The 12,479-nt window shown below is 62.8% G+C and overlaps 1 protein-coding gene across 4 annotated transcripts in view; it reads left to right on the top strand.

Annotated features, from left to right (window-relative positions):
- The window catches only part of IQSEC3 (IQ motif and Sec7 domain ArfGEF 3), a 128,397-nt gene that overhangs the window by 83,439 nt on the left and 32,479 nt on the right, over positions 1-12,479 (top strand). For all 4 annotated transcript variants that reach the window (XM_054167623.1, XM_054167626.1, XM_054167625.1 and 1 more), the window contains exon 4: positions 1,888-2,981. In XM_054167623.1, the coding sequence (XP_054023598.1) occupies positions 1,888-2,981 (1,094 nt within the window). The remainder of the gene's footprint in view (positions 1-1,887; positions 2,982-12,479) is intronic.

The following is a 12,479-nucleotide window of genomic DNA, read 5'->3' as shown; positions in this document are numbered from 1 at the left end:
TGGGCTTTGATGCTTGGACAGATGTGAGTTCAAGAGCAAGGCAAACGGTGAGCAGCAGCCTAGCTTTTGTTTGAGCACAAGGCAAAGGGTCCCTGCTTCATTTCCAGAGATGGAAATCTGAAGGGATGTGCCACATCCCTTGTTCCCTTCCAGAAATGGCAACCTCCCATCCAGTGCAGCAGGATCCCTAGACCTGTTGCTGCCTGGGGTGAATGGGGACCAGTGTTCTGCGCCCTGTGAAGTGCCAGCAAGGTACAGTTCAGATCTGTTGAGGGTTTAATTCTGGATGTCTTAACCATAGGGAAAAGTCATTCAGAAGTACCAGGCAGTCCAGGAGGTGGACTGGAAAGTGTAATCTATATTATTTCATTCCCATCATGCTGCATCTTCCCTGTGTAAAGGGGGTACACAGTTTGTTCTGTCCCTTTTCTCTTTTTCTTCCTGCTCCTGGCACGGATCCTTATCTCATGTGGTGCAGGGGAGGTTTGTGGCCTTGAGCAGCCTTGGCAAAGCTAATTGTTAGCTATGCCATTTTGGGCCTGGGGGTGGGGGGGAGGCAGGGAGGTATGGGAAGGGGCATTGAGGTTTGGGGTTTGGGCCGAGCTGGGGGGAGGGTTTTGGAAGGTATTGGCCTAGTGAGGTTTTGGTATGCCCAGGTTGGAGAGCTGGGCCAAGGCTGAATACAAATGTGTTTTGTACTGTTGTACAAAGTTGTGAATAGCATTTCCATTTAACTTTCCAGTTCTCTGTGTTGAGAGCTTTTATTTTACTCCTTTAGGGAGGGGTAAAATAGCTTTCTGTCCACTCAACCCAAGACAAGATCATCATCCATCCAAAACCTCAGTGGAGGTAGTTGGGATTCATCATTCTCTTTACTTTGGTCCTACCGCCTGCCATCACCTTCACACTGTCCCCCTTGTCCCCCATCAATCACTTACTGGAAACCAGTTACCCAGCATTCTCCTGTAGCACGTTAGTGAAAGCCCAGCTGCAGAAGAGGAGTGAGGGGACTGCCAGGAGCTATAAACACCAACCCAGGGAACAGAAATTACCATACCTGCTGGCACTGTGGAAGCCTGCTGCGTTACCTCTGAGCTGTGCGTGCGCGTGTTTGCACGTGTGCTTGCTGCTCCCAGCGCAGGAAGGAGCAAATCCTTCTACTTGCTCTTAGTGACTTGTCTCCACATCTAAAATCAGATTTTTTTACCTTTCAAAAGTGAGAGCCTTTCTTTTCTTGGGTAGTGTTCATTTCACTGCTGGCTGACACCTGGAAACTCCAGGTATCAGAAAGAAAGTCGCTCTGGGATCTGGAGTGCATTTTGAAAGACACCAAGCAAACCTGACCTCTGCCAGCCGCCCTGGGAGCTGATGTTTCTCACTGGCTCCTATGGTCAAGCCAACATTCTCTGCATTTAAACATCAGCTGTTCTTTCCTTTCTGTGAATGGTTTTCCCTTTCCCCGAGAGTATTTCCTGAAGTGACTGAGGAGGGAGAGCAGCACTGGTAAGGCTCTGAGTCCAGGGATGATGCAGGGTGTTACCAGAGCCCTGCTGAGAAGGAAGACGCTGCTGGAGCCCTGTACTTGCCGTGGTGAACTTGCTCTCAAGGCCATCAGAAGTAGGTCTGCAAGGGTAGGGCACCTCCAGGCTCCAGCTTGGATGGCTGTCACTCTAGGGAGAGGCAGGATAGTGTTGCAGCGTGGGTAGTTCACAGTAATGGTGCTACAGCCAGCCATGGCCCAAGTGGTGCCTTCTGTTGAGATGGAGGGCAGGGCAGTGCAGGTGTTCCAGGTCTTCCGACAGCCGCTGCAGACTGCTGAGCACGGGGTGGCAGAGGGCAGTGAGCAGTCGGTCAGCAAACCCCAGTGTCTCTCTCTGTCTCTTTCAGATCGAAATGCTAGAGCACAAATACGGCGGGCACCTGGTGTCTCGCAGGGCAGCCTGCACCATCCAGACTGCCTTCAGGCAGTACCAGCTCAGCAAGAACTTTGAGAAGATTCGCAACTCCCTGCTGGAGAGCCGCATGCCGCGACGCATCTCCCTGCGCAAGGTCCGCGTCCAGAACTCGGAGAGCTTCTCTGCGGAGAAAGCCCTGGTGGAGGGCTACAACTTCGTGGGCATCCCCTTGGTGAGGTCCCCATCTTTGCCAGCTACCATCAGTGGGGCTCTTACTGAACTGGAGGACTCCTTCACGGAACAAGTTCAGTCCCTGGCTAAGTCTATTGATGATGCCCTCAGCACCTGGAGCCTGAAGACCATGTGCTCGCTGCAGGACGGGGGCTCGTATCAGATAAGGGAGACCTTCAGTGCTAGCTCAGTGCAGCCAAACCAAGACTTAGAAGCTGAGCTACAGGACAAGGAGAAGGAGGAAGGGCTTCTGCCAGATACTCTTCCCAAGAGCAGCAGCACTCTCATGATGGCTTTTCGAGACGTCACAGTCCAGATTGACAACAAGAACATCTCTGTCTCGTCGTCTACCTCGGTGTCCATGGCAAACTGCCTCAGCAACAATGCCCAGGCTGAGCCCTCTCAAGCTACTAAAGCTGAAGAAAGCCCAGGAGAAAAGGAAGGAGAAGCCAGTGAGCCACCAGCTGCCCCAGAAAGCTTGCCTGAGTCTGGAGCTCTCCAGAACAGTCACACCTTCACTGAGGTGGATGTCAGCACTAATGGCACCGGGGACAGCGGTGCTGAGCCTGGGCAGATGGCAGTGCAGAAGCTGCAGTTTGATTCTAGCAATGAAGCAGGGCAAAACAAAGGCTCTGAGTCTGAGAACGCAGACAACTCAGAGCAGCTGAGCAGCAGCAGCACCTCCACTTCAGCCAAGTCAGCTTCTGAGGTGTCCTCAAAAGAAGCGCTGCAGGCCATGATCCTCAGCCTCCCGAGGTACCACTGCGAGAACCCAGCTAGCTGCAAGTCCCCCACGCTTTCCACAGACACCATGAGGAAGCGTCTGTACCGCATCGGCCTCAACCTCTTCAACATGTGAGTGCCTCTGCCTGCCGCGCGCCCCGGCCTGCCGCCTGCCCCGCACGGGCAGCTGACGGCAGGCTCTTGGCCTCGTCTGCAGGGAAGGTCTTCCATACTCACCGGCATGCCAAGCCCATTGCCCCACGAGCAGTGCCCCATGGACAGTGTCCATGCTCTCCTGAATTCTCAACCTAGTCCTAGTCGCTGTCTGTTTGGCATCTGCCAGCTGAGCCTAGGGTCTAGGCTTCTGCTCCACTTTGTTGCAACGGAAGAAGTGTAGCTGGGACTATAAACTCAGCTCTGGTTACTTTACATGGGGCATTTCCAGGTAAAAACAGAGAGAGGTAGAGCTGAGCCTACTAGCCCAGTGTGAGTCCACTGGCTGTCATTTTCCTTCTGATATTTGGGTAGACTTTCACCTGACAGACCAGGAATAGGCATCTGCCTCTCTCACACAACTCAGTCTAATATCCTCTGCAAAGGTGTGAAAGCAAAAGCACATCAGCCTAGAGATCAGCAGCAGAAGAGGTTACCTTGAGGGCTCACATATAGTCTCTTGGATTGCAGAAAGCAGCTGAGCTGCTATAAGGAGCTTTAGATTTATTTGCTTATTGGCTTTCCAGGATACTTTTCTCCTCTAAGCAAGGCATGAGCAACATTGGGCTTTGATCCACCATCACGTTCTCATCTCAGCTGTCTTCGTTTCTGTTTGAGTCCCCTGATGGAGCTGCTGGGCACGGCAATGCACCTGCACTAGAAGAATGTTTCGTCACTAGCATAGGCCTCCTGCTTAGAGCAAGGGCTGGAGATTATGCACTCCTGGGCAGAAGTTTTGCACAGGAAAGGGTGCAAGATCTAGGAGTGTGTGTGTATATAGTATGTGTACTGTAGAGGCTGTGGATTTGAGAGGTAGGAACCTGCAAGAGAAGTTGTCAGGCCTGGGCTCAGAGGATGTCCAGGACTGCAGTGATGTTAGAGCAGACAGATTTGGGCCTCATACAGAACCAAAGAAGACTGTTTACTAGCTCTGAGATCAGGCTGTGGACAGGTGGGTCTGTGTGTACAAATCAGACTCTGAGCACACACAGACCTGCCTGATGAGCACAAGGAGGCTGGGAGGAGGGAAGGTAGTCACCAGCCACAGGCTGGGGTTGGTTATCCCAGAGAAAGTTCTGGGTGCACACAGACGGTGTGGTGTTTGTGTTGGGGCAGGGGCACTGCTGGAGGGGGACATGCAGTCTCTGGCACGCAGTGTTCTGGTATCTGTCCTAAGCTATGCTTGGCAGGACCCAGTGTGGTTCCTGTGCAGCTGACAGGAGCACTGATGTGAAGACAAAGCAGGAGTGGAAATTCTTCTCCCCAGCCTCTCCTCCTGTGCCAGTCTGCCTGGCACACATTCCTGTGACAGATTAGCAGCACCAGGTCTGTTCTGGGGAAGCAGCTCTGCCATCCTCCTCCACTCAGTGACCTGGGCTCGCTGCAGCTTGCAGGTCCCCCGTGGGACAGACTTACTGTGAAGCTCCAAAGCACAACTTCCTAGCCAGGTCTACCCTGCCCCCTTGAAACTAGGTACTGGAGTAATGTGTGGTGAGCTGTGCAGTGCAGTCAAGAAGACACAGCACTGGGGGATAACAAGGGAGGGAACTGACCTGTGAGCTTTGGGGAATGAAGCTAGTTTTGTGTTCTGAGCTCTGAGGGACACATGGCACTCCATGGGACACCCCTGTGCATCTCCATCCAAAGGGCTGGGAAGACCACTGGATGCTCAGTTGCTTGTCGGCTATGTGGCTGTTAGTTTCCCTGTCAGTTTCTAACCAGGAGCAGTTTACCTGTGTGGGTTTTGCTGTGTGGGTGTGGAGCTGAGGCCCTACAGGCACGTGTGCACGTCCCTCCCGCTGGCCATTGCCCCGGCCGAGGAGCTGGCAGCCTCCATGCCCAGCAGCACCTGCCCTGGGCTGCCCGGCAGAGCCCCCCGGGCAAACGTTGATGCTGCACTGCCACGGCATTGTCCCCACCCCCACTGCACAGTGAGGGGGTGGAAGCCCTGGCACGGAGAGTGCTCCATGATGCAGCACTGCTGCAATAGCTCTGCCTGTGGGCAGCTGGAAGCCGGCGGGGCCTGAGGAATCCCGCAGCACCGGCGGCCCAGCCCCACCCGCTGCTGCCCCACGCGCTGCTGCCCCACCCGCTGCTGCCCCACCCCCTGCTGCCCCACGCGCTGCTGCCCCACCCGCTGCTGCCCCACCCCCTGCTGCCCCACGCGCTGCTGCCCCACCCGCTGCTGCCCCACCCCCTGCTGCCCCACGCGCTGCTGCCCCACCCGCTGCTGCCCCACCCCCTGCTGCCCCACCCGCTGCTACCCCACCCGCTGCTGCCCCACCCCCTGCTGCCCCACGCGCTGCTGCCCCACCCGCTGCTGCCCCACCCCCTGCTGCCCCACGCGCTGCTGCCCCACCCGCTGCTGCCCCACCCGCTGCTGCCCCACCCCCTGCTGCCCCACGCGCTGCTGCCCCACCCGCTGCTGCCCCACCCCCTGCTGCCCCACGCGCTGCTGCCCCACCCGCTGCTGCCCCACCCCCTGCTGCCCCACGCGCTGCTGCCCCACCCGCTGCTGCCCCACCCCCTGCTGCCCCACCCCCTGCTGCCCCACCCCCTGCTGCCTCACCCCCTCCTGTCCCACCCCCTGCTGCCCCACCCGCTGCTGCCCCACCCCCTGCTGCCCCACCCCCTGCTGCCCCACGCGCTGCTGCCCCACCCGCTGCTGCCCCACCCCCTGCTGCCCCACCCCCTGCTGCCCCACCCCCTGCTGCCTCACCCCCTCCTGTCCCACCCCCTGCTGCCCCACCCGCTGCTGCCCCACCCCCTGCTGCCTCACCCCCTGCTGCCCCACGCGCTGCTGCCCCACCCGCTGCTGCCCCACCCCCTGCTGCCCCACCCCCTGCTGCCCCACCCCCTCCTGTCCCACCCCCTGCTGCCCCACCCGCTGCTGCCCCACCCCCTGCTGCCTCACCCCCTGCTGCCCCACGCGCTGCTGCCCCACCCGCTGCTGCCTCACCCCCTCCTGTCCCACCCCCTCCTGTCCCACCCCCTGCTGCCCCACCCGCTGCTGCCCCACGCCCTGCTGCCTCACCCCCTCCTGTCCCACCCCCTGCTGCCCCACCCCCTGCTGCCCCACCCCCTCCTGTCCCACCCCCTCCTGTCCCAACGCCTCCTGCCCCACCCCCTGCTGCCCCACCCCCTGCTGCCTCACCCCCTGCTGCCCCACGCGCTGCTGCCCCACGCGCTGCTGCCCCACCCCCTGCTGCCTCACCCCCTGCTGCCCCACCCGCTGCTGCCTCACCCCCTCCTGTCCCACCCCCTCCTGTCCCACCCCCTGCTGCCTCACCCCCTGCTGCCCCACGCGCTGCTGCCCCACCCGCTGCTGCCCCACCCCCTGCTGCCCCACCCCCTCCTGTCCCACCCCCTGCTGCCCCACCCCCTGCTGCCTCACCCCCTGCTGCCTCACCCCCTCCTGTCCCACCCCCTGCTGCCCCACCCCCTGCTGCCCCACCCCCTCCTGTCCCACCCCCTCCTGTTCCAACGCCTCCTGCCCCACCCCCTGCTGCCTCGCCCCCTGTTGCCCCAACCCCTCCTGTCCCAACCCCTGCTGCCCCACCCCCTCCTGTCCCAACGCCTCCTGTCCCACCCGCTGCTGCCCCACCCGCTGCTGCCCCACCCCCTGCTGCCTCACCCCCTGCTGCCTCACCCCCTCCTGTCCCATCCCCTCCTGTTCCAACGCCTCCTGCCCCACCCCCTGCTGCCCCACCCCCTGCTGCCCCACCCCCTCCTGTCCCAACGCCTCCTGCCCCACCCCCTGCTGTCCCCATGCCTCCTGCCCCACCCCCTCCTGCCCCACCCCCTCCTGCCTCATCCCCTCCTGCCCCACCCCTCCTGCCCCACCCCCTGCTGCCCCACCCCCTCCTGTCCCAACGCCTCCTGCCCCACACCCTCCTGCCCCACCCCCTCCTGCCCCATCCCCTCCTGCCTGAGCCACTGCAGTGCTGGGGAATGGCAGGGACTGGGCTCAAGAGAGAGGCAAGAGGAGCTCTCCTGCACATCTGGGGGAAAGCTGCACGCTGCAGAGCCTGGCAGACATCTGCAGCTGCTGAGTGACAGAGAAGCTGTGCTGCTATCAGGCTTTAGAGGAGACCAAGCTGCATCTTGGGAAAGTCCTGATGGAAAGTGCTGCTGGTGGGAGAGTGGAGTGTGCAGGAGGGTCTGAGGGGTGTGTGCAGGAGTGCCTGAGGGGTGTGTGCAGGAGGGGCTGAGGGGTGTGTGCAGGAGTGCCTGAGGGGTGTGTGCAGGAGTGCCTGAGGGGTGTGTGCAGGAGGGTCTGAGGGGTGTGTGCAGGAGGGGCTGAGGGGTGTGTGCAGGAGTGCCTGAGGGGTGTGTGCAGGAGGGTCTGAGGGGTGTGTGCAGGAGTGCCTGAGGGGTGTGTGCAGGAGGGTCTGAGGGGTGTGTGCAGGAGGGGCTGAGGGGTGTGTGCAGGAGGGGCTGAGGGGTGTGTGCAGGAGGGGCTGAGGGGTGTGTGCAGGAGTGCCTGAGGGGTGTGTGCAGGAGGGTCTGAGGGGTGTGTGCAGGAGGGGCTGAGGGGTGTGTGCAGGAGGGTCTGAGGGGTGTGTGCAGGAGGGGCTGAGGGGTGTGTGCAGGAGTGCCTGAGGGGTGTGTGCAGGAGGGTCTGAGGGGTGTGTGCAGGAGGGGCTGAGGGGTGTGTGCAGGAGTGCCTGAGGGGTGTGTGCAGGAGGGGCTGAGGGGTGTGTGCAGGAGTGCCTGAGGGGTGTGTGCAGGAGTGCCTGAGGGGTGTGTGCAGGAGGGGCTGAGGGGTGTGTGCAGGAGTGCCTGAGGGGTGTGTGCAGGAGGGTCTGAGGGGTGTGTGCAGGAGGGGCTGAGGGGTGTGTGCAGGAGTGCCTGAGGGGTGTGTGCAGGAGGGGCTGAGGGGTGTGTGCAGGAGTGCCTGAGGGGTGTGTGCAGGAGGGTCTGAGGGGTGTGTGCAGGAGTGCCTGAGGGGTGTGTGCAGGAGGGCCTGAGGGGTGTGTGCAGGAGGGTCTGAGGGGTGTGTGCAGGAGGGGCTGAGGGGTGTGTGCAGGAGTGCCTGAGGGGTGTGTGCAGGAGTGCCTGAGGGGTGTGTGCAGGAGGGGCTGAGGGGTGTGTGCAGGAGGGGCTGACGGGTGTGTGCAGGAGTGCCTGAGGGGTGTGTGCAGGAGGGTCTGAGGGTTGTGTGCAGGAGGGGCTGAGGGGTGTGTGCAGGAGTGTCTGAGGGGTGTGTGCAGGAGGGGCTGAGGGGTGTGTGCAGGAGGGGCTGAGGGGTGTGTGCAGGAGTGCCTGAGGGGTGTGTGCAGGAGGATCTGAGGGGTGTGTGCAGGAGGGGCTGAGGGGTGTGTGCAGGAGTGTCTGAGGGGTGTGTGCAGGAGGGTCTGAGGGGTGTGTGCAGGAGGGGCTGAGGGGTGTGTGCAGGAGTGCCTGAGGGGTGTGTGCAGGAGGGCCTGAGGGGTGTGTGCAGGAGGGCCTGAGGGGTGTGTGCAGGAGTGTCTGAGGGGTGTGTGCAGGAGGGTCTGAGGGGTGTGTGCAGGAGGGGCTGAGGGGTGTGTGCAGGAGGGTCTGAGGGGTGTGTGCAGGAGGGGCTGAGGGGTGTGTGCAGGAGGGCCTGAGGGGTGTGTGCAGGAGGGGCTGAGGGGTGTGTGCAGGAGGGGCTGAGGGGTGTGTGCAGGAGGGCCTGAGGGGTGTGTGCAGGAGTGCCTGAGGGGTGTGTGCAGGAGGGCCTGAGGGGTGTGTGCAGGAGTGTCTGAGGGGTGTGTGCAGGAGGGTCTGAGGGGTGTGTGCAGGAGGGGCTGAGGGGTGTGTGCAGGAGTGCCTGAGGGGTGTGTGCAGGAGTGCTGAGGGGTGTGTGCAGGAGGGGCTGAGGGGTGTGTGCAGGAGTGCCTGAGGGGTGTGTGCAGGAGGGGCTGAGGGGTGTGTGCAGGAGTGCCTGAGGGGTGTGTGCAGGAGGGCCTGAGGGGTGTGTGCAGGAGGGGCTGAGGGGTGTGTGCAGGAGGGTCTGAGGGGTGTGTGCAGGAGGGTCTGAGGGGTGTGTGCAGGAGGGGCTGAGGGGTGTGTGCAGGAGGGGCTGAGGGGTGTGTGCACGAGTTCCTGAGGACTGTGTGCAGGAGGGGCTGAGGGGTGTGTGCAGGAGTGCCTGAGGGGTGTGTGCAGGAGTGCCTGAGGGGTGTGTGCAGGAGTGTCTGAGGGGTGTGTGCAGGAGGGTCTGAGGGGTGTGTGCAGGAGGGGCTGAGGGGTGTGTGCAGGAGTGCCTGAGGGGTGTGTGCAGGAGGGGCTGAGGGGTGTGTGCAGGAGTGCCTGAGGGGTGTGTGCAGGAGGGGCTGAGGGGTCTGTGCAGGAGGGTCTGAGGGGTGTGTGCAGGAGTGCCTGAGGGGTGTGTGCAGGAGGGGCTGAGGGGTGTGTGCAGGAGGGGCTGAGGGGTGTGTGCAGGAGGGCCTGAGGGGTGTGTGCAGGAGGGGCTGAGGGGTGTGTGCAGGAGTGCCTGAGGGGTGTGTGCAGGAGGGGCTGAGGGGTCTGTGCAGGAGTGCCTGAGGGGTGTGTGCAGGAGTGTCTGAGGGGTGTGTGCAGGAGGGGCTGAGGGGTGTGTGCAGGAGGGTCTGAGGGGTGTGTGCAGGAGGGCCTGAGGGGTGTGTGCAGGAGGGGCTGAGGGGTGTGTGCAGGAGGGGCTGAGGGGTGTGTGCAGGAGGGCCTGAGGGGTGTGTGCAGGAGGGTCTGAGGGGTGTGTGCAGGAGTGCCTGAGGGGTGTGTGCAGGAGGGTCTGAGGGTTGTGTGCAGGAGGGGCTGAGGGGTGTGTGCAGGAGGGCCTGAGGGGTGTGTGCAGGAGTGTCTGAGGGGTGTGTGCAGGAGGGTCTGAGGGGTGTGTGCAGGAGGGGCTGAGGGGTGTGTGCAGGAGTGCCTGAGGGGTGTGTGCAGGAGTGCCTGAGGGGTGTGTGCAGGAGGGGCTGAGGGGTGTGTGCAGGAGTGCCTGAGGGGTGTGTGCAGGAGGGGCTGAGGGGTGTGTGCAGGAGTGCCTGAGGGGTGTGTGCAGGAGGGCCTGAGGGGTGTGTGCAGGAGGGGCTGAGGGGTGTGTGCACGAGTTCCTGAGGACTGTGTGCAGGAGGGGCTGAGGGGTGTGTGCAGGAGGGTCTGAGGGTTGTGTGCAGGAGGGGCTGAGGGATGTGTGCAGGAGGGGCTGAGGGTTGTGTGCAGGAGGGGCTGAGGGATGTGTGCAGGAGGGGCTGAGGGGTGTGTGCAGGAGGGTCTGAGGGATGTGTGCAGGAGGGGCTGAGGGGTGTGTGCAGGAGGGTCTGAGGGTTGTGTGCAGGAGGGGCTGAGGGATGTGTGCAGGAGGGGCTGAGGGGTGTGTGCAGGAGGGTCTGAGGGATGTGTGCAGGAGGGTCTGAGGGGTGTGTGCAGGAGGGGCTGAGGGGTGTGTGCAGGAGGGGCTGAGGGGTGTGTGCACGAGTTCCTGAGGACTGTGTGCAGGAGGGGCTGAGGGGTGTGTGCAGGAGTGCCTGAGGGGTGTGTGCAGGAGTGCCTGAGGGGTGTGTGCAGGAGTGTCTGAGGGGTGTGTGCAGGAGGGTCTGAGGGGTGTGTGCAGGAGGGGCTGAGGGGTGTGTGCAGGAGTGCCTGAGGGGTGTGTGCAGGAGGGGCTGAGGGGTGTGTGCAGGAGTGCCTGAGGGGTGTGTGCAGGAGGGGCTGAGGGGTGTGTGCAGGAGGGGCTGAGGGGTGTGTGCAGGAGTGCCTGAGGGGTGTGTGCAGGAGGGGCTGAGGGGTGTGTGCAGGAGGGGCTGAGGGGTGTGTGCAGGAGTGCCTGAGGGGTGTGTGCAGGAGGGTCTGAGGGTTGTGTGCAGGAGGGGCTGAGGGGTGTGTGCAGGAGGGGCTGAGGGGTGTGTGCAGGAGTGCCTGAGGGGTGTGTGCAGGAGGGGCTGAGGGGTGTGTGCAGGAGTGCCTGAGGGGTGTGTGCAGGAGTGCCTGAGGGGTGTGTGCAGGAGAGTCTGAGGGGTGTGTGCAGGAGTGCCTGAGGGGTGTGTGCAGGAGGGGCTGAGGGGTGTGTGCAGGAGTGCCTGAGGGGTGTGTGCAGGAGGGGCTGAGGGGTGTGTGCAGGAGGGGCTGAGGGGTGTGTGCAGGAGGGTCTGAGGGTTGTGTGCAGGAGGGGCTGAGGGGTGTGTGCAGGAGGGCCTGAGGGGTGTGTGCAGGAGTGTCTGAGGGGTGTGTGCAGGAGGGTCTGAGGGGTGTGTGCAGGAGGGGCTGAGGGGTGTGTGCAGGAGTGCCTGAGGGGTGTGTGCAGGAGGGTCTGAGGGGTGTGTGCAGGAGGGGCTGAGGGGTGTGTGCAGGAGTGCCTGAGGGGTGTGTGCAGGAGGGCCTGAGGGGTGTGTGCAGGAGGGGCTGAGGGGTGTGTGCAGGAGTGCCTGAGGGGTGTGTGCAGGAGGGGCTGAGGGGTGTGTGCAGGAGGGGCTGAGGGGTGTGTGCAGGAGGGTCTGAGGGATGTGTGCAGGAGGGTCTGAGGGGTGTGTGCAGGAGGGGCTGAGGGGTGTGTGCACGAGTTCCTGAGGACTGTGTGCAGGAGGGGCTGAGGGGTGTGTGCAGGAGGGGCTGAGGGGTGTGTGCAGGAGGGGCTGAGGGGTGTGTGCAGGAGTGCCTGAGGGGTGTGTACAGGAGTGCCTGAGGGGTGTGTGCAGGAGGGGCTGAGGGGTGTGTGCAGGAGGGGCTGAGGGGTGTGTGCAGGAGTGCCTGAGGGGTGTGTGCAGGAGTGCCTGAGGGGTGTGTGCAGGAGGGGCTGAGGGATGTGTGCAGGAGTGCCTGAGGGGTGTGTGCAGGAGTGACTGAGGGGTGTGTGCAGGAGGGGCTGAGGGGTGTGTGCAGGAGTGCCTGAGGGGTGTGTGCAGGAGTGCCTGAGGGGTGTGTGCAGGAGGGGCTGAGGGGTGTGTGCAGGAGTGCCTGAGGGGTGTGTGCAGGAGGGGCTGAGGGGTGTGTGCAGGAGTGCCTGAGGGGTGTGTGCAGGAGGGGCTGAGGGGTGTGTGCAGGAGTGCCTGAGGGGTGTGTGCAGGAGGGGCTGAGGGGTGTGTGCAGGAGTGCCTGAGGGGTGTGTGCAGGAGGGGCTGAGGGGTGTGTGCAGGAGTGCCTGAGGGGTGTGTGCAGGAGGGGCTGAGGGGTGTGTGCAGGAGTGCCTGAGGGGTGTGTGCAGGAGGGGCTGAGGGGTGTGTGCAGGAGTGCCTGAGGGGTGTGTGCAGGAGGGGCTGAGGGGTGTGTGCAGGAGTGCCTGAGGGGTGTGTGCAGGAGGGTCTGAGGGGTGTGTGCAGGAGGGGCTGAGGGGTGTGTGCAGGAGGGGCTGAGGGGTGTGTGCAGGAGTGCCTGAGGGGTGTGTGCAGGAGGGGCTGAGGGGTGTGTGCAGGAGTTCAGTTTCTAGGGCAGGAGTGCCTGGGTTCTGGGGCAGCAGTGTCTGGGTTGTGGGGCAGC

Source organism: Dryobates pubescens, chromosome 15 (genome assembly GCF_014839835.1).
Source record: "Dryobates pubescens isolate bDryPub1 chromosome 15, bDryPub1.pri, whole genome shotgun sequence".
NCBI lineage: Eukaryota > Metazoa > Chordata > Aves > Piciformes > Picidae > Dryobates > Dryobates pubescens.
The sequence above is the reverse complement of the archived record's forward strand: the minus strand, read 5'-3'. Positions and strand labels throughout refer to the sequence as shown.